A 22,505-nucleotide genomic window follows, 5' to 3' on the forward strand; every position below is an offset into this window, starting at 1 on the left:
AAAGTATTATTAGATTGTTTATTTATAATTTCTCCACTAAGAAAAAAGAAATTGGGTGGTTTGCCCAGCATTGCAGAGGAAGTCAATATGCCAGAGTTAGAAACTGATCTTCAACTGATTTCCTAGCAGCCTTCTCCATTTTCTCAAGTAAAACTTACAGTCACCTTGATTTGCTAAGAGCTAATTGGCCTTATCTATCCAGAGCCATTTGGCTTCCCCTGGCTCTGCTAAGGATTTCACCTTGGAGTTCCTCAGAAAAAAGCATTTGCAGATGTTTTAATTTAACTGTTAGCAATGGTGGAGGTAACACAAATGAGGTGAACAACTGAGTTATCGTAATCCAATTCTTGTGTGGTCTAAAACAGACTTTGAATATTCTGGAAAAAAATGTAGGATATACTGTTTTCCCCTCAACAATTATATATAAAAAATCACTGGCAAAATTAGATGTTGGTGGAATGAAAATGGTTAAAGTTTGTCTGATAACTAAGCCTTTCCAAGAGTCTTTATGTTCATAACATATATTCAGAAACCATTATCACAGAATTCAGACCTTTGTTTTAAGATCACAATCATGTACCATGATCCTAAAAAGCTGCTAGCATATTTGCCTATGGTGTGCTTGTATAAAGCATCCATGTGGACGTTAGTTTGACCATCTTAATCAATTGCTTCTGTGTTATAGAAATTGCAAATATTCCCAGCATGCCTTTTAGATCAGTTTTTAAGAGACACAGTTGTAAACACACCTATTATTATGATTGTTGTTGTTGTTTCTGATATTTTTATGAGAAGGTGTAATTTAGTGCTGCTATTAGATCAACAGGAAGATTCAATTCTTGCTATCAGGAGAATACTTGATTTAGCATTCTTAAATATGTGAGTTACCCTTTAGATTCGATACATTGAAAAGAAAGCTTCTGCTTAATGTGTGATTTAATATTGTTAAACTAATTATGAAGCTAGACTTTCAGATGTAACAGACAAGTATTGTTGTTCCCTGTTTGCTTGGGGGGTTGTGGATTGTGTTTTATTGTTCCCTTGATTGGCAGTAAAAGCCTTATTTCACAGCTTGCAGCGAGGAGCTATTGGATAAAGGGTGGTGGCGCTCCACAAGCTATATTCAAAAACTGTCAATCAAAAGCCCACGTAGGCTACTTAGAGAATGGAGTTTCTTACTGATTCTTCCAAATGTCGTCTCATGCTGTCCTTGATTGGCATAGCCTGGCAGGGAGGATGGATGAATCTGTCACCGGCTGGTTAATTGTGTTGCCGGTCTCAGTCTGACATCAGGTCTTTGACTCTTAAGTGGCTCAATACAAAACAAATTAGCAGATTGTAGTCATATTTCTCATCCTATATGCTTTGACTTTGTTGAATGCAGTCCATAAATCATATTGACTGACACACTACTGAATGATGAAAGCTGCTTTTGAGACAGCGAGCTATGAGTCTAGAAAGCAGCACCGTGAAGGTGCCATGCAAGAAGGATGCATATGGCTGACCCTTTGGGAATTTCCTAGGAGCCAAATGTCTCTTTACAGCAATTGTTCTTAAGAGAAAAGCTTTCGGATACTACAGAAAGGATTTAACATGTCAGCAGATTCTCTTTTACAAGTTCCTTTGAAATCTAAGACGTTTGTCTAAGGGTTTTCTTTTTCTCCCAAACATGTATTTCAGCAAATGTGACGGGTGGGTAAGCTGAAGGTGTCCTATCTTCTAGCAGGTGTTATTGGTGGTTTCTTTTTTAATGTAAGAGAATACTCATTTCTTGAACTTTGCCGTGATGGTATACAAAATATGGATAGCTGTAATTGATGAATCAAGACAAAGGTGTTAGTAGTTGTTGGGTAGTAGTAATTGTAGGGAACCAAAATAAAACCGTTCCCCCCCCTTAAATTAAATATACATAATGGATGTAAGAGCATCAAACAGGGATCTAATGCTGAAGATTAAAGATGATTTTTAAGGCCCATAATGAACATTCATTCAGAATCAATGCAATGATGTTATAGTTTCTTGCATGTAAGAAAATGAAAGCGTTGGGTAACAAAAGATGCTTCAAACTGCCCTGTTAAGTCTAGAGACATGAGCTCACTTGCTCAAGGTGAATTTGAACAAATACCTCCTTTTAACCCGCCCTCATTTGCCAGTTTTGTGCATTTTCAATTTGGAAGACCTGTATACTTACAACAATTTAAAAGTTTCTGGTTAACTGAGCAGTAAAAAACAGATTCAGGTACCTATGACTTACAGTTAAAAGTTCAAATGTTTAGACTTGGCTTCTTTATCTTGGTCCAAAATGAAAACCTACATGATCTCAAATGGTTATAACATGTTCCTTTTCCCTCTTCTGCTTTTTTTTTGACCTTGCCATGAGAGCAATAAGCCTGTAGTCCGAGTGCATAGTTGAAAGCAATTTTAAAAATTCATTTTAGGGGGTTAGCATTTGTCTACCATTATAACAAACATTTAATGTATCTGTATGAAACCTAACTCTTAAAAAGCCACACAAATTATCATGCTGTGTATTGTAACCATTACCTTGTGCTCCAGTACTATTGTAACCAATTTTAAACAACTGAATGCATAGGTTTGGTGAGAAATGTGAAATGGAGTATTTGTACAACAATATAGTCCATAATATAATTGCATTTTGGATTTAATTGGATTTTATGTTTTCTGATAACTTCACTAATATGCTTACTGTTACTACATTACAGTGGCATCAAAAAAATTATGTAAAATAGGACATGGAGCTGATTTGATGGGGTGCTGCATTAAATCAAAATGCAGTTGCTCCATTAAATCAAAGTGATATTTCCATCAAGTATCTTAAATCAGCTACATCATAATTGAATTAAGCCCATTGATTCTTCTCTCCTCCCCCCCGCCCCAATTCTCCCCTTTCCCCCCCATTCATATTGATATTGTTCCATTTGGGGAATTAGAACTGCATGTCCCCCAGTCTGGTCACTGCTGGGTTTCAGACATTTCAAGCATGTTCCGGTGTGTGTTCATTTATTTCTTTTTCTGTTGACACTTGGTTTGTACCTGCCAAATGTTAGTTTCATAAAAGCTTTCAGTTTTTAAATGTCCACCAAAGAGGATGTGTCATGGACCATGAACAGAACATATACTTTAGTATCCAGTAATAATAAATACAAACCAAAAATAGGAGAATTTTCAAAATTGAGTCTTTTTCTGTCTGTTTGGTTCTAAAGGTAGCTGAACACATACAGATGCTAAGTAGGTTATGTGCCCCAAATAACCTTAAACTTTAAATCGTAGTTCAAATCTATAATGAACAGCTTAACCTGTTTATAGAAACTAAAGAAACTTACTTTATCTTCTGTGAGGGGTTGTCATTTCTCTCCTTTTGAATCAGTATGTTTGGTATGCAACAATATATAGGCCTGGTTTGCACGTAACATCAAACCATGGTTTAAGTAAGCCTTTGTTAATAAACCATGCTTAACATTATATGTGAACTATGCCCCTGTTACTGTGGTTTGTTAGTGAAAAAAATGCAATCGTTTGTTCTTGGCTTACTGACGTTACCTTCAGTATGGCCTAGCGTTACACACGAATCTGGACATATAATGCAATTTAATGCTTTATTTAGGAATGGCATCATCATTATTATATAGCACAATTCTGTGCATGTTTCCAGAGAAGTAAATCCTATTGTATTCAATAGGGCGTACTTCCAGATGTGTAGGATTGCAGTCTTAAGATGAAACCCAGTGATTCTTACCTAAGAGTAAACTTGATTGAACCCAGGGGAGTTACTTCTGAGTAAACATGCACGGGATTACACTGTCGAGCATACTAGTGTTTAAACTCACAAATTACCAAGTATTAAAGCAAATTCTTATATTTTCCAGCGTATTTAATTTAGAAATGAGGAGGAGCCCTAAAATGTTAGCAGTAACTTTTGTTAACATTCTTTAACTATTCCTTCTGATTAGATTAGAATTCATACCTGTGCTTTGATCTAGCCACTTATTTAGAAATAATTTCCATTAAAATCAATGAGACTTGCTTCTCTGGAAATGTGTATAAGCTGTTGTGTTGGCGTGTTTAACCTGCCTTTTCCACCACTGGCACTGACATTTATGCTATAATTACTGGAGCAGAAATGTTTACCATGAAACATGTATGTATACTTGAACAGCAGAGGGCTGCATATGACTTCATAGATTAATTATTTTTAGAATTCTTGTTCTCCCAGATGTATAGGTGCATAGATAGAGAGGGGAATATTTGAATTGTCAAGCTTGAAATGTGTAGCATTCCAGGAAATCCATTTTAATAGTGTTAAGGCAAGTGTTTTCTGTAAACCTGTTTTATGATGTATGTTGCTGAATGTATATAACTTGTTGGTTTCAGTTTTGTGTTTACATATTAACATTGTCATTTGAAAATACTATTCTAAATAAAGCTACTATTCGTAAACAGAATTTTAAAAAATTACTGTACAACAGGAAGATGTAGCGTTTACTGTCTGTCTGTTTGTTCTTGGGCTTTGTAAATGTGGGAGAAAATGACCATTCTGACAAAACATACTTACCTATTCTTACAACGTCTTGCCTTTTTTTTTTTTAATAGGGAAAAGTGGCGCAGACTGCTTGTATGTCAGCTTGCCAGCATCTGTCAACTTCCCTGATGCAGATGCTGTTGGATAATGATTTAAAACAAATTAGCATGGGAGCCATTCAGCAGTTTAATTTAGATGTCATACAGTGTGAATGTAAGTATGAGATTCTGAGCTATAATTTAAGAGACAGTCATTCTTGTATAGTGGGAGGATGTAAATATCCATTATATGTGCATTACTGTAATAAATAAATGTGGAAACTGGGGATCAGTGAGATCTTTCTGTTTATTCAAGCAATGGTTCAAGAGTTGTTTGTTTATTAAATTTGTATGCCACCCTTCATCTGAAGTTCACAACATTGGTTGGATACCTTCTAGAAGACTAGTGGTTTAATTCATTGGAATAAGAGACAGTAACTTAATAGATTTGTAACCATTTAAAATCCTTATCAACATTTACACTAATATGTGTTCATTTTTCCTCTGAACTGCAGTCAAAACATTATAGGTTCTAACATTTGCAGTTGTAGGCAATGTCTTCTGATAGTATTTAATTCCTAAAAGAGAAAGTCTTAGGATCAATCTGTAAATCACTTGAAACTTAAGCAACTGAAAAAAGAGAGTGTTATTTGCCATTCATTTTAAATTTGTTAGTATTTGTCTTTCAGAAACTGTTCTGGTGAGTTTCTTTTCAACAGAACTCTAAAAGAACCAATTGAGAGGTCTTAACATTTAAAAAGTTTATAAATATATTATACTAATTCAGCAGTGGAACAAATGGAATAGGGAATCTCAGTTCTTCAAAATTGTAAGCACACAATGCCCTGCCCCCATCTCTCTCACCCCCCCCATTGTATTTTTCTCCTGTTATTTGTTTTTTTGTAACACAAAATAAGATCTGTAATAAAAACTAATTTAAAAAAAAAATATTTAAAGCAAACAACTGGACATTTCCATTTTTGGCTGCCATGAGTTGCAGTAAAACCAACTCTTTGCTTCTCATATACTAAAATGTCCTTAATCTATTTTATAAAGCTATATTAAATTTGCTCAGTTTGTAAACCACCCCACAAACACACATTTCCTGTTTGACATATTAAACAACTAAGAGATCATTGTGGGTTTTTTGTTTTTCATAACATAGTAGTCTGGCATCTGTTGCAATGCTTCTGTTACAGAATATCTTGTGTGGTTGGAACCATTACATAATGGCTTTGAATTCCTTCCAACCTTATAATATTTACATTATTGTAGAAAAATGTAACCTTGGGTCTACAGATTATACTGTACTGGAAGGAGAAAGTAAAACCATGACTTTAATACTGGAACATGTTCAGTAAGATAAGTCAGTCAGCTGTTACTGGCTATATTAAAGCAAGTGCTTTGATACTATTTTAAAGGAAAAAATAGTAATGAGGAGTGAGGGTGGTAGGACCTCACTCCACAAGTAAAATATGTTCTTGCTTCCAATTCAGCCGGAATCTTTGCTTGGTAGGAAATGTCATTGTTTCAGGTCACTCATACAAGTGTTACTGACTCATTACTTAAGGTATTAAAAAGAAGGTCTAAGTTCACTTCAAGAAGTTCAAAATAGGTGATTCAACATTTGTAAACTTGAGCTGTTCCCTGAAAAATTCAACTAAAACACAGGCAGTCTTGCTTAACGGGTGTGCTACACACACACACACACACACACACACTCCAGAATGTGCTGAATCTGCTTTCTTTCTGACATTTCTTTCACAAGCTGTGCCATAGGCACATTCCACGAATCACTGTGCCAGCTGTGATTTATGATCTTACCACCCACTCCCTTCAGCTTCGCCCCTCCTAGGTCAACATTTTGAGCTTGGTACTTGGTGACAGTGCCATTTACACTAGGAAGTGTCTTGCTACTGTATGCGATTAGATGAGGTGGAAAAAGGAAGTAGCCAATATACCAAGATGTGATTCCATGAGCACTCTCTCATCTGATGGAGAAACCTTTTGGAATTGTTAATTGACTTTCAGCGTTCTAGCTGCTACCTGATTTCACCATTATGCATCACTGAAATGTCCAGCGAGACAACTGGTAGAAGCTGCCTGAAAGGCAGCTTATGCACTGTTCCCAAACCTTTCCCTGCAAGGTGCAACCACAGGAGAGTTTTGGAAGTATTACACAATGCAGTCTCAGTTTACACAGGATGATAGACCTGGCCAGTTACCAGAATGCCATGTGAACTGAATGTGAAGCATCACCTAGTGTCCTCTGCAACATTCCTGGTTTTCGTATCATAGGGATGTCTTAGCAGACCAAACAATATGGGAAAGGCTTTCTGTTGGTTTAAGGTATAGCATTATAACTTAACAAATCCACACATGCAGTGTGGTGGCTATTTTCTTTAAGAAATGTGTAAACAGCTTTCTGCCTTTAAAACCATTCAAAGTGATTCATAGATTATGTGTTCACTTTAGCAGCAGATGTTCAAAATACTCATTTTGTCATTCTGAACTTCTGAATGGCAGCTTTGCAGGGAGGTAATATCCTAGATGTGATACTGCAGCTTGCTACAGCGAATTCAGTTTTTCCTTTTGTCTCACAAGCTGAAGTGGTCCATGCAACTGTATCATAAACATGACAGCTGATCATTATTCCTCAACCAAGTGATATATCAGAAAACATAGCAGCAGAATAAAATTACAAATAGTTTACAATATTCAGGTTACAGTCAGAAGCCAGACAAGTAAAAAAACAAAACAAAACACTGACCAACAGCCTACTGAAAAAGCCAGCTTCTTAACCTGGTGCTGAACAAACCACAGTGTAGTGGACAATTCCTCAAAGGTTGAGCCCTTTGCTAAAGAGACGAGTTCTGGTAGCATAATAGCAGTGACATCTATGTGTATGTGAAAACCCATTGGAATAATTAGAGAATCCTTGATGTGATATTTTTTCCTTGGAACCAAACCATGAACCATAAGGGTGTAGAATTGATTTTCTTGAATCCCAACACCTTATTTCATGTGGCAGACTATATTTGAAACTCAGTGGTGGTCTGTGAGGAAAATCAATCCCATACTCCATAGACTCACCTAAAGTAGCCCCCCTTTGATATTGCTGCCCTTGCCTAGATCTTGGCTAAAGCAGGTGCCCAATGTATTTAGACAGTGTCTCCATTATACACATGCACCAAGGGCTTGCTTTAGACCATGAAGAACATCTATCAATACTCGGTCAGGGTCTGATTAACCGATAGAAATTGCTTGGGATGCTATGGTATGGACAAATGCACTTGTTCTCTCTCTCTCTCTCTCTCTCTCTCTCTCTCTCTCTCTCTCACACACACACACAGAGAGAGAGAGAGAGACATAAACTTGTCTTATGGAGATGTCTTATGGAGATACCTCTAAGTTTGGGGACTCTGTCTCAGATTGAACTGGATCAACTCCAAATATGGATCAAAACAGGGAGATCTGTTTGTAACTATGACATAAAAGCAATGCTTACTGTGAAGCCTCAAATAATAAAATTTTATTACATTTGGATGAAGCGCATTTAAATTCAAATACTTGAGTCTACACCATGTTTCTTGAAAGTAAGATCCATTGGAAATCAATGGGACTGATTTTCAAGTGGCATAGTTAGGACTGTGATGTAAAAATGGGCATATTGCAGCTTGTCTGCTTATTCCCTTTACCTGGACTATAACATAGCCTGCATACTACAGTGATACCTCAGGTTACATACGCTTCAGGTTACAGACTCCGCTAACCCAGAAATAGTACCTCAGGTTAAGAACTTTGCTTCAGGATGAGAACAGAAATTGTGCGGCGGTGCGGCAGCAGCAGGAGGTCCCATTAGCTAAAGTGGTGCTTCAGGTTAAGAACAGTTTCAGGTTAAGAACAGACCTTCAGAACGAATTAAGTACATAACCAGAGGTACCACTGTAATTGCTCAGCTTCTGTATGGTTTGCATTTTAATGTATGGTCTTCTTACATAGCTTTTACACTCTTTTGAATTTCAAGAGTAGAATTCCATTACGAACAACTTGTTAAAGGCATAAACACAACGTTCTATCTTTTCTGTAACTCTGCTTAGATTATTCTGCCTGTTTGGATCTTTATGCTCCCTCCTGCTTACTGTCAGTCTTCTACCATGGTTAGGCTTAAGGACTAATCATCCCATTTTGCCACCAGAAGTGAAATGGGAATGTGCCACTGCCTTCCTTCAGCCATGCCACCCCCCCTTCCACTGCTGCCACAATGCCTCTCCCCTTGCCACAGCTGTTGAGTGAAGGGACATTCTGCAATGTGTTCCTGCTCATCTTCTCTGCCCCAGGTCCGAGAAAATGAGCGGCAGTGTGGCACACCAGAACGCCTCTCCTCCCTCCAAAATTTGGCGAGAAGGGGATATTCTGCTAGTGGTGGAAGCGATTGGGCGGGCAGGGTGCTGCCTCTGGTTAGGCTAAGAAGATTTTATAGAGCAAATGCTATAATGACAAAATTAGATGCTGACAGCTTTGGAACTGATAATAATTTTGAATGGCTTTTCTGATAAATTCACCATGCAAAACAAAGGAAAGCTGCCTCCTTTTCGTGCTATTTGGGACACAGGAACTCTGCACTGTAGGACAGAGGTGAAATGTTGGGAGGATATGCCAATGAAGGTGTGTTTCCAGATCATTGATCTTAAAAATGTCAATATCCCAGTGCTTGGTGATGCATGTTATAGTGAAAAGAAATTCTGGATTCTGGATTGAAAGGATTTATTGTTATTGTTATTACAGTGTTCGCCAGCTCTGAGCCTGTACCTGGGTTCCATGGAGAAACCTTACAGTTAGCATTCATCGACCTCAGACAAGTAAGACATTATTTATATGCCTGTTAATGGTCACATTTTACTGAACACCAAGCCTTTGATTCATAGTCCAAGCAACCCTATGTGTTAGCAGATGACATGAAGTCCACTCACACAATGACTTGTTGACCCTCCATCCCCGGCTGCATTGCATGCTGCTCTGTAGGTTCGCTAGAGGGTGGCTTGGGAGAAGCAAGATGCCGCTGCAGGAAGCCGGGCTGGGGAAACCCTGGTGCTTCTGAGCCACATCATCAGATGCTTATGCTATAAATGTGTTTGTTGGTCCGGCAAGACTCTTGATTTTGTTGCAACAGACATAACACAACTACCCCTCCGACATTTTGGGAAAATTGGGGAAATGACTATCCCACTACTTCACGTGTAACAAGCAAAAGGGTATAGCTATTCAGTTGTCAGGATGTGAGGTTGAATTCTAATGTATTTGCAAAGTTATAAACTTGAATGAAAAGGCTGTTTTAATATATGCTGATCGATCTCATGAGTATGACCTTGACCCATATTTCTGTGTGGTGCTATGTGAAATAGTTAAGTGGTAAGTAAGTTCAAATGATGGCTTTCGTGTGGGTTTGTTTGTTTTTTTAAACATGTTTAAGGCTAGAGTTATCATGCATCATCATTAAAAGCAACATTTTATTCTGTAGAATATAATCTCTTGTCAATCTTTTACTTTAGGCTGAAATCATATTTGAGACTGCTTGATTCTAGTAGGGCCTTATGAGGAGAGAGGGAAATGAAAATGCTACACACACACACACACACACACATTCTCCTTGATTTACCTTTTGTGGGGTGCACCTTTTGCATTTCCTCACATCATAGGATTTCTAATTTTTATTGTTATTAGTAATCTCTTTTACATAACTAGTCTATTGTTTGCTTTCAAATCATTACCCAATTCATTCTCACAACTACCCAGTGAAGGTAAACCATTATGATAAATCCTAGTTTATGTAAGAAAAAGCTGAACTCAGTTGTGTCTCTTCTAAGTATGACATAATATTTTCATTAGGTTCCCTATATCTGCCATTCAAAGTTCCAGGTGCACCATTATGTATTAAAAGTGGAATGCGTTCCAGGTATTTAAGCAACAACTATTTTAATACAATTTGTTGCAATCATTTTTGCTTTGCTTCTGAATACAGAACGTAAATGAAGACCAGTCCCTTTTTGTTTTCTTCCTCATCTACTAGCGGCTCATTTCAGTGATGTCAATCCTTACAAAGAGCAACATTTAGCTTTTAGTAAGGATTTAACACTCTTCCTCTCCCTTCTATTTATGATCCATTTCTTTCTTAATAGGCCAAATGACAGTTCTTTTCAAGAATACTTAGAAAGGCAACAGAGCCTTTTTCAGAAAGAGGTCATGCTTCTGTTTTTTAGTTTGAATTCGATACTGTTTCATGAATTGCAGGATATGAAAGATAAGGAAGTGGGCCCAGTGGTCAGGTTTTACCTGCCCACCCGGACTGTGCCCTGAGGTCAAACTCCTGATATTTGCTGTTTGGTACAGAGGAGCTGATGACAGGTAGGGGCTGATACAAGGGGGAAAGCTTGAACCATATCAAAGCTAAAAGGCAAGAGAATTGGGACTCAGTGAGAGACTGTAGCTAAAAGATGGATCAGCTGGGTTGCCCTCTTTTTAAAAAGTAGCTGACCTGTGAGGGAAAAGACTTTATCGTCCTGCCAATCACATGCTTACTAATGGAAGCCAGTTATCTCAACAACAGCTTACTCTTTTCTGTGTGATTTCATGGCAACGGGCAAGATTAGTAGGAGCGTGGGGTAGCCTTCGCTGATTATTTCTGACACAAATTAATAAACGTAGCACGCACTGCAGTTAACTGTAAATTTTGGTGCTTTGAAGACACGTTCAGGGCTGTTTCAGGCTTGATGTAGATAGCACTTCTGCTAGGAAATAGCATGAAACAGCTGATGTATGTGCTGTAACATACATGACTACCTATATCAGCTTTTGCTAACTGGGTGCCCTCCAAGTGTTTTAGACTACAACTCCCATCAGCACCAGCTAGCACAGCTGACTGACACTGTTGTTTTGCATGCCATTTTGCACGCTATTTTCATTTAGAAATTTTGTCAGAGTGGACAAGGGCCTCATAGTGGCTGAAAACTGGGGCAAGCATCCAAAAATAAAAATGGCTGCCTCTAAAGAACCACATGAAACATGCTCCTTTGCTCTCAGAAACCTGTTGTAATAATAATTTAACTGTTGCATCGAATATATTCCTCCATAGCTGATCTAGAACGAATGAAGTGAGAAGTAAAAATTAATTGGTAATTCCTTACGGAATGACTATTGCAAAGTTCCAGACATATTCTTGCAGAAATCCACAGATAAAGCCTTCTTGAGCTACTGATTACAAACTTTTGTGTGTATATATGTGTGTGTGTGTGTGTGTGTGTGTATGTATATATATATATATATATATATATATATATATATATATATATATATATGCATCCTAAATAAATACTTTGCCCAGAGTTGTTTGGATGGGTGGGATTGGATGATGGAAAAATCAGTTATTCTTTTCTACAACCAAATGGTCCTTATTCCTAAGTAAATGTATTTTAGTATCAGGGAGGCAGAAGCAAACACCATTTTGTTCCTGTAGCTATGGTAGCAAGTTTTAAGTGAATTTTTATAATGTGAAACTGCACATACTCAATGTTGTGAATTTGCCAACTCTGTTTTTTAAAAGTGTGCTGCTGTTGTTTTTTCTGCTGTAACAGATTAGGAATGTCAAAACAGTTGGATAGCATGGAATGTTGGTTGTGCGGTGGGAAGGAAAGAAAATTGTATGCTTCACAACTGGTAACATTCTGGTACTCTAAAGGGGGAATCTCTATAAAACCATTAAGTCCAGGGTCTAAAATGATCTAGTGCTGCACAACTGAACCCAGTGCTGACTAACTTGTGATTTATAACTTGATGTACAGAGATGCACAATTCTTTGTTTTTCAAAGCCTGGTTCCTTAAATATCCAAAAGTGACCAAAAGGCTATATAGCACAATGAATTGATTTGGTAGGCAGGCCTTCGATTTTAACAGACTGAAATTCATAGGAACTGCTTGCCAGGATTGGAAACTGTGATTATGCAAATAGGTGTTAGAAGGAGAAGGCTGGTATAATTGTTGTTGGTGCCACACAGACACTAAAGCCTAGATGTTCAGAGCTAGAAGGCCACAAATGGACCTACCTGTGACTGTCAAACTCCTGCTCAACTCAAATGTAAAATAGTTGACCTAACATTAAAAAAGCATATATTATCCCATAGATTGGCCTTCCTACCTGAAGACTGGGAAGTGCCCAAGGTAACAACATGTTTTAAAAAAAGAGGTGCAGGAAATTACTGGCAACCAAAATGATTAGGAGACTGAGGCAACTCTTCAGAGATTACAATGGTCAGGACTTTTTAACGTCGGAAAAAAAGGAGTAAAAGGTGAGGGGACATGATAGAGGTTTATGAAGTTATCTGTGGTGTGGAAAAACTGGACAGAAACAAGATTGCCTCCCTCACAATACTAGAAGCCATTGGGATCATCAACTGAAGCTGAAAGAGTGAGAACAAACAAAAGGGAAGTGCTACTTAACATAGTTGAACTGTGGAATTTGCTGTCCCACAAGATGTGATGGGGATGGTCCAACTTAGTTGACTTTAAAAGAGGTTTAGACTAGTTAATGAAGGATAAGGCTATCAATGAAGCAAATGGCCACCACGACACCTCCAATATCACAGGCAGAATGCCTCTCAACAGCGGGAGAAAGCTATTGCCCTCATGCAGTGTTCTTGAGCTTGGCCACTGTGGTAAACCAGATTATGCAGATTCAGGAGATCTCTTCTTATTTTCTTACCCATCTGCTGCCCTTCTAGAGTCAGCAGGATTTCCTTAAGTAGCCAGGTATTTGGCATCAAGGACCAATTATTATCCACTTGGCCGTACTGGGTTCTAGAAGCTGTTCAAAACAGCTGCGGTTAAGACCTGTTATCCATTCACTCAGTATGATGTATACTCCTCTTCAGGGTAGCTAATGTGAGAAAAAGGTACAGTGGCTTTGTGAAATCCAACTGTTTATCAGAGGGCCGAAAGGTTATGAACAAGTGTACATTTTTGTAGGTGCATTCCGTCGTGTAATTCTAATGTTGAATAGAAATATTAACACATGCTGAAACATGCTAAATAGCTCACTGCCTAAGTGTTCACATGCTTGCCAGATACTGTGGTCTTTGTACTGATAGTTTGGATTTGGACTTGATATCCCACTTTATCACTACCCGAAGGAGTCTCAAAGCGGTTAACATTCTCCTTTCTCTCCCCCCCCCCACAACAAACACTCTGTGAGTTGAGTGGGGCTGAGAGACTTCAAAGAAGTGTGACTAGCCCAAGGTCACCCAGCAGCTGCATGTAGAGGAGCGGAGACGCGAACCCGGTCCACCAGATTACAAGTCTACCGCTCTTAACCACTACACCACACTGGCTCTCTCATAGTCAATGGATAGCTCAGTTGGTTAGAGCATGGTGCTGATAACACCAAGGTTGCAGGTTCAATTTCCATATGGATATAACTGCATTGCAGGGGGTTGAACTAGATGATCTTCAGGCTCCCTTCCAACTCTGCAGTTCTATGATTCTATGTATTGGTTAATGGCTTTGGCTACTGGTTGCTCTGAGGGGGTTTCTGCCTTGGCTTCTAAACTTCATCCCCTCCCCCATTTGCCCATCTTATACTTATACTGATATGCTTGTTTTTCAATTTAAGAAGTAATTTGCTGTCGGATACTGTGCTATATACTTTGCTTAAAGGCACAGAAGATAAGATCAACTCTGTTTCCTTTGTCCAATATAAAGTTTGGTCTCTATTTTTGCATTCTTGCTGACTTGCATCTCATTGCTCTTCTAATAAGCTTGGGAAGCAGCCTAAATCATAGATACTTCCTGTAACTGGAATCATTCTAAGCTTACAATTAATGGAACTTGTTCTGTGTAGCTAGACCCACTTTCAAATAAATCCAGAATAATGTACAAACTAGAAATACTTAACTGAAAAGAGCTGAAAGTTCAAATGACGGTTAGAAATTATTCCCAGTAAGCTTAATTTAACTAAGCCAATAATACACCTTAAACTTCTTTTGAGCTCAAATTACTTTAATGAAGGTGTTAATTACTGAGGGATTAACACTACTTCCAAGTGATAATGGATGGAGTCCATCAATAGTGGGTTAGAATAATATGGTTTTAGGGAACACAAGAATCTACCAAAGGATTACTTGCCAGGAATGGATGCTATTTCAAAGTAGAGGCAGGTCATAAGTGATGTGTGTTTTTCCCCTTAAATCACAGCAGGCTTGAATGAGGGAAAGAAATTATCTCTCCATTGTGAGGGCAAAATATTTCTCTTTTTGGCACAGTTCAACAAAAGCAAAAATAACTGAATTTATCAATCCCTAATAGCTTTAGCTGACAGGATGCCAAAGGCAACTCATTCATGAAGTCAATATTGGAAAGATATGGGGAAATTAAAATAATCATCTACCTGTACATGGAAGTGTCATTTACATATTTTTAAAATGTACTGCGTAGGGAAGACAGCAGGTACAGAGTTCTAGAGTGAAAAGCAGCAATTCAATCTTACAATTTAACCATTTAAAATTTATAGCCATTAAGATTGCATGCTAAATTTCAAGCATTTGTTCACCTGAAAGTATTAATGGAACACAGCCAGTCACGACTGCTCACCTAAGTGTTCCTTTTTGTTTCTAAAGGTGGAAGCAAAGAGATTCCACGGACCTCTTGCGTGGTATCTGCAGGGATCCACCCTATCAATATTTGCTGATGACTCTTCTCCAGACAAAGTTCCTATAGTGACAGTGGTTACCAAGTAACTGAACTGCAATTGTGAGCTGCACAGGAGAAATCCAACCCAACCCAATCATGATAAGATGGAAGTCATGTTGACTGACCAGCCCTGTTACCTCAGGGAGATTGCAGTTCCCCTCATACTGGGTCACCTTTCCCTGTCACTCAGGTTCATTGCCTTGGAAGCTGTTGGATCTTAGCACTTCACCCGCCTTCTGGAGAGGCTTTCTGTATCTGCCATAGATTGTAGGAAGGACTACAGTGTGTCAAAACATCTGGTTTCAGTGCTTTGGTATATCAGTCAGCACAAGATGCCTCAGAGGAATTGCCAGGACTTACTAAATACCAGATGTGCTGAATCCCTGTTCTTTCTCAAACCACTCGTACTGGGCTTAATGGCCACTGAATTCAATCTAGTGCCAGCTGGCTACTCATGCTATCAAGTTTTAGTGTTCCTAATTCAAGGTTTGCTATTAGTGGTGCTGGAAAATAACAGTCTCTACTGTCTGCTTATGCTGCTCTACTTACTAAAGTTACTGGAGTCTCAAGTGACTTCTGTGTGGTTGAGAGTGCTTACGACCAGTTTAGGCTGGTTCACCAGCAATGGCTGTTCGTGGACCAGGATAGCCTAGCCCCAGTTGTCCACATTTTGGTGACCTCCCGTCTGGAGCGCCGTAATGTGCTCTGTGTGGGGCAGCTCTTGAAGGCAGCCCAGAGGCAGCAGCTAGTTGCAGAACCTAGCTGGTGGGTTGTTAAGCAGAGCAGCCTGATAGGACTTTGTGTCACCAGTCCTGAAAGCACAACAAGTGGCTACCGGGTCCAAAACGTTAGTATAGCAACGTTCTGGGGATAGTGCTTAAAACCAAAATGGTGTGTAGTCAAAACACAATGGGTGCAATGGCAAGTGGGATTGCAACTTACCTAAATGCCTGTAAGTTGCAGGCTTACTGTACCCACTTAAGTTGCAGGCTTACTGTACTGTACTGTCAGCTAAAGGGCTCTGGGCCCAAGTTCTTTATAAAGCAGTCTCAACCATCTTGGGCCTTACAATGAGCAAGGAAGGCACTGTTGGTGGTGTCATCCCTGAGTGCTGCCCATTTGGCATTGGCCTATATCTGTCCTTCTCATTATTAATGTTTAGGAGCAACTTATAAACATTCCTGTTTACCCAGGCCTTTGATGGCTGAATGGTAATCTTGAAGTTGTTGACTGTGAGGGTATGTGGTTTGTTAGTGTGTTTTTTTACATGTTTTTGTTTCATTTTGAATTGTTAGTAGAAGAGCTTTGACTAATAGAGCCATCTACTTTGCTGTAGATGTTCAATCCCTGGCATCTTCAGGTGGGGCTGGGAGAGTTCATTGGCAGAAACCCTGGAGACCCACTGCCAGTGACCGCCTTTAAAAACAAAAAACATGATGTTTGCCTCATTATGCCAATAAAGGCTGAATGAGTGAATGAATAACCGTTTGCTGCCTTGGGCTCCTTTGGAAGAAAGAGCAGGCTAGAAATTTAATAAATAAAAAAAACTAACTACTGTTTGCTATCTTTTTTTTGTTACTATACTGAAGACAGACTGACTAAATGTGGAAAATATTCAGTAGTTTTTGAGGTATTAACATTAGTCACTGAAGTTTGTAATGCTGCTTGCAAGCCTGCAATCAAATAGGTTTGATCAAAGTTTTAATAATTTGATATATTGTAGGAACTGCTTCAATAAAACATTGTAGTCCCAAAAGTTACTTTTTTATTATACTTTATTTCTTTTTATTTATATACTGTGTATATGCCAAAATGTCTTCTAAGTGGTTTACAACTATATAATAAAATTGTAATGCTGTTGTCATGTTGCAATTCACATGGCCATTAATAGGCCACAGCAACTCCAGTGTGTGAACCCAAACATCAGGCATCCATGTTGTGAAAGAACCCATTTCTTTCATTAAGTTTTTTATAGGCAAAGTTTTTGCTGAGTTGTGTGTGTGTGTGTGTGTGTGTGTGTGTGTGAAAAACTTTTACAGTGTAAAGCCTATAATGTCTACCTGGAAGTAAGCCCTGTTGAATTCAGTGGGATTTAGTCCCTGTCAAGTGTTCATACTATATTCCAAATGAGCAATTGAAGCTTAAACCTGATGTTTTTGGGGCTGGAATACTATATCTACTTTTACCTGGGAATAAACATTGTGGAACTCAATAGGACGTCCTTCTAAGTCAACATGTATAAGATTGCACTGTCTGTGGTTTTCCCAGCAATTTGTCTAAACTGATTTAAACCCCAGTTTGTTACATTACCCATTTATTTGTCAAACATAACAGCAAAGGGATATAAATTGTGTTAATTAACACAAAATTAAATAAAGATGTGACTTTGCAGCAACATTTCCCCTCCCCAACAGTTGTGGATTATTGCAACTCTTCTGATGAGTAGAGAGTGAAATATGTTTGGAATTTGTCCATGCACTGTTTTAAAGTTTGCGTTGTAAGTTCTGGAAAATGGTGACCTAAAACACTACTAATCCAACCAACTTTTACCTCTAAAATTGTTTTGTTGCTTTGTGCAAAAGGACTCTGTGTACAGGCTAACGGGCTACACAGAAACAACTTGTCCAGACCCCTTGCCCTTTGAAAACTGTCTGCCAGACGGCTCCTTTTCAAGCTGTAAACTCAAAAAGACAGTTCTTTTGCCACCGGTCCAGCTTATTCTTTAATGATGAGAAAGGAGGCACTACAATTAAACAATGTTTCTTTGTCTTTGTATTCAGGGTTGCTATAGCATAAGTGGTGCCTGCCTTACTCGATTTTATCAACCTTGCGACTTTCTATGACCTTTCTTTAGAAAAAAATAATAATGCTTGACTTCTAAAACAGGATTAGCAAAAGTTGTAGCATCAAAATATTTTCTGGGTATTCTAGCAGAGCAACCGCCTTGTTTGCACAATTCCTACCTAACATCCTGCATTCTCCCCTACCCCCCACCCCTTGCATACGGTCCTCAGTTCATTTGAAGTCCTAAGGAATTAGCAGTATATAATATAACAAGACCAGGCATCTCTCAGAATTTACCTCAAGGTCTAGATTTAAAGAAAGCACTCTGCCCTTTGGGGGAATTTAGGTTGTTAAGGATTAGTATGAACCCAAATAACTTTTGACTTTTTCAGAGCAGAACAATTCCCTGTGGTTCAGCTGTCATAACCCCTGAGTTTATGTATTTATATACACTTACAAATGTGTGAGAGATTATATCCCCATTATAGTGACAGCTAATATCTTCACTTAAGGATGTCAATTTGAAACAGATGTACATATCTTAAAAGGAAAGTAAGGGCAATCTATTGTTAATGTTCAGACTTTAACTGCAGTATCTAAATAGATTTTACTATTGATTTTTTTTTAAAAAATGCATTCCTGTTAATGTGATTGTCCTGTTCTGATATTTATAGCTAATGTACCTCACAGTGTTTAGTAGATCAGTTTAAGACTCTATTGACACTTAAGATGAAACTACAAAGTCTGATGAAATATATCTTGGAAAATACATCCCTCCTGATACATTTGACGTATCCCACCCCAATTAACATTGTTTTAGTTGTGCTTTATGCATAGGAACAATTTGTCCTTGTTATAAACTACATATTGTCAGGGAGAATATCTGGATTTTAGTAAGACTGATGTATCTGAACGTACGTAAAGAAACAATGAAGAAACTGGACAGAACACACATACCCCCTTTCTCTCTGTTTCTAAAACATTATCTTCATCATTCCATAGACCTGTTCCTTTGGAGAGGGAGGGACTTTTTCCTTTTACTCATTTACATTTCTTGCCTGCCCTTCCTTCTAAGGCATGAATGGGGAACTTTTAGCCCTCCAGAAGTTGTTGAACATCCACCAGCCGCAGTAAATACAGCCATTGGCCAGGGATGATGGGAGTTTGAGTTCAGCAACATCTGGAGGACCAGAAGCTCTCTACACCTGTCATAAGCCATTCAGGTTAACAGATAGAGAGGTTTGGAGAGCCAAATCCCCTGGACCTGAGGTTCCCTACCCCTAGACTAACATCTGTCTGCTACAGTGACCCAGAGCTTCCAGTGCAGAACAGCAGCTGGAACATCTGAAATCTTATGAATGCCTTTGCCCCTCTCTAGTAACCCTTGTCTGTTTTGTTGTCAGATGCTTCAAGAACCTTGGTTAGTAAATGGTGTATAAATATTCTGAAACATTTAGCAATCTAAACCTACAGGGCTCAACAGGTAGTTGAAAGACTCTTTTACTTGAGTGCTGCTGGTTTCCTTGTTCATTGACTACAGTTTTGAATGGGTTTGTGTTGTGCCGTGTTTGAGACAGCATTAATCCCATATTCAGTTCTCTGTCAAATTCTGTATGTAATGGCTCTGAAATGTTTTCTGATTAAAGCAAGGATGCTAGCCATATTCGTTGTTGGCCAAAAAAAATATAAAATTGTCTTGCATATAAAGACATAAAGTCTCATAGCGAACATAGTTCACAATTGCATATGTTTAGCAGCGGTTACTTTAGGAGGAAACGTTGGCCAGCCTTTTAGGTTTTTAATTAAGAAGGTCACAATCAATTATAGCTGAATTTCAAAGAATTTAGCAATTAGCTGTAATCTGCAGTTCCCAGCGGGAGGCTTTCATACTATTAAAAAGAGATTGTTTCCATCTCTGATCAAAGCCAAAATAAAACTAACAAGATTATAAAATATTTTGTGTGTCTTATGCAGCACACTATACCGCTGTGTTAGTGATCGGGGTTTTCTTTTATTTTTTAATGCTATCTTTTGGTTTGATTTATTTTTTAACATTTTATGTGTAGGGGCCAGTACTTCATGAATGGTGACAACTTATCTGTTCCGTTAAGCAAGTGGAGCAATTTGGCCTTTTCCTTTTCCCTTTTTTTAAAAAGAGTATGTGAATAGCTTTGAATATTTTAAAGTAAATAATAAAAATGCAGTCTACGGTAACCTAAAGTTTTTGACATAAGTATTCATGTCATCGAAGTTAAAGTAAGCTGAATTGATGGGTTCTTTCAACAATCTAGGGTATGTGCCGAGTTTTGTACTTTTTTTTAAAAAAAGTTCTAATTTGCACTTTCCAATGAATTTAAACTTTCTAGATTTGTACCTACTTAAAAGAATGTTTGTGACCTTTTGACCCTTTTGTTATCCCTAATTCAGAAAGGCCTTTATTCTGTAAAAGCTTAGGTATTAAAAAAGAAAGAAAGAAGAGCGAAAAAGGGGGGGGGGAGACGTTAATGGCATAACAGTCCTTTCTGGTCATCCTGTGTAAGATGTTTATGCAAAATGTCAATAGAAGCAATTGGCCTAACAGTGTGACAACTTACTTTGCTTGGAAATGGGCTAATCTCCTGTTTGGGTTATCCAGAGGTCAGGTAGGGATTTCTTTCCTCGCTCCCCATAGTGCAGGGCTATACACTTTTACAAGCTTTGTTGGGCTGAGGCCCAAATCTTCCCTACCCTGATGAGTCCCGGTTATCTGCCAAGGAAAACAACATTCTTATCCCTTAGCACTGCAAGTAAGCCCCGTTTATTTTAATGGAGCTTGTTTCCAAATAAAAGTGCGCCTTGGATCTCAACTTCGGTGTGCATTTAGTTACCCCTGAACGTGCACCTCCCTTTTGCATGCAAAGGATGCATTCACCCCACAACTAATGGGCAATTTTTATCCTCCTTTATTATGTTAAGTTAAGCGGCAGAAACCCTGTCCCATTAACAAACTCAGAGGGGAGTGGGTGTGCATATTTATACAAGTACCTGAGTTTAGGATTGGAGTGCCAAACATACATGTTTTCTGCCCCTTGAAAATGGTTCTGCTTTAACATGTGCTTCCTTTGCTTCTAGAGGGGGACTAGCTGATATTATCATCCATTCTTTCAAAGAATTCATTAGAGGCCTAGTCCTGTCCCTTCCTGAAGTTCATGTGGAAATCCCCCCCCCCCCCCATCAAACATTGTCGTCCTTCAGAGCTTGCCACCACTGCCCTGTCACAGCAGGCTGGAACTCAATAAGTGCTCAGGCAAGCATGGAGGGCCATGAAATAGGCCTTGGCAGGTTGCATGCTGTGAACTCCTGGCTCAGTGAATCAGCTTCTGTGTGTTTTTATAACAGCCTTTTTTCCCCTCTGTTAATTACGCCCAGAGGCTGTGGAAAGGCAGCATTTACCTGTTGAAACAGACTAAGCAGCAAGTGTTCTGACATGTTTATCAGGCAAATTGTATCTGACAAAAGGTAATTACACATGCAATCAGGTCTAGAAGTATCTGATTGATTACAGGTTAATAATAAAACTGTTTAGCATTGGGTACAATTTTTTGGTTGGAGGAAAGTTGTGTAAATCTGAATAACTAGTACTCAAGGGTATAAATATTTGGGGATGTGGACTTTAACTCATAACCTTTTTAAACAACAACAACAACAGCAGCAGATATTCAACTTAAAACTTCTATTGGACAACTTCTTTGTGGACATTTCAGTCCATTTCTGTTAATTAAAATTAATCTGCGAATGAGCTTCTCGCTGTATATAGAATCTTATCTTCTTTAATTATTTTGGAGTTTGATCATGAATGAATCCAGCACATATGGCATTTCCATTGTTGCTTTTCTTTCCCAGCCAACTGTCTTGAAGGAGCTGTACTCCTCAAAGGACTATCTACAAAGAATACTGTGTGGTTTTTATGTGTGGGACTTGAATATACCTGAAAGAGCAGGCTAGTGGGACATCACTATATGTGGAGTAGCTTACACATGACTGTGTTCCTATATAGTGCATCACAGTGAGTTTCTCATTTATACATTAAAAAGTTGACATTCAGTGCAAGGTCACCTATGTCTGAAGAATAGCTGAAATGTTGGCCAAAATCACTTAAGGACAATGAGAGTTAACAAATAATCTGGATAAAAATTCAGCCTTGTACCTACAGTCTTCAAACTGAACCTAAAGGAGTCTAGTGACAGGAAAGAAAATCCTAAACCACAAAGGTTATTCAAAGCAAGCAACAAATGCCCTTTTTATCTTGCAACTAAATCGCTGAGTGGTGTATTTGAAGATGTGAATTAGGTTCAAATAGTGGGGCACATAACTTGGGGTCAGCTATAGGAATTCCTCACACAAATGTCTTCCCACATATTCTTTTG

General features: G+C 38.5%; 1 protein-coding gene across 14 annotated transcripts in view; it reads left to right on the forward strand.

Annotated features, from left to right (window-relative positions):
* EXOC6 (exocyst complex component 6) overlaps positions 1 to 22,505 on the forward strand; it is a 92,490-nt gene that overhangs the window by 52,924 nt on the left and 17,061 nt on the right. For 13 of the 14 annotated variants that reach the window (XM_083616145.1, XM_083616144.1, XM_083616151.1 and 10 more), the window contains 2 exons: positions 4,612 to 4,753; positions 9,367 to 9,440. In XM_083616145.1, coding sequence (XP_083472271.1) covers positions 4,612 to 4,753; positions 9,367 to 9,440 — 216 coding nt within the window. Of the gene's footprint in view, positions 1 to 1,680; positions 1,705 to 4,611; positions 4,754 to 9,366; positions 9,441 to 22,505 lie in introns of those variants that run through there. The other variant, XM_083616149.1, reaches the window with a different exon arrangement.

This window comes from Podarcis filfolensis (genome assembly GCF_964270895.1).
Source record: "Podarcis filfolensis genome assembly, chromosome: 5".
In the NCBI taxonomy this organism is placed as follows: Eukaryota; Metazoa; Chordata; class Lepidosauria; order Squamata; family Lacertidae; genus Podarcis; species Podarcis filfolensis.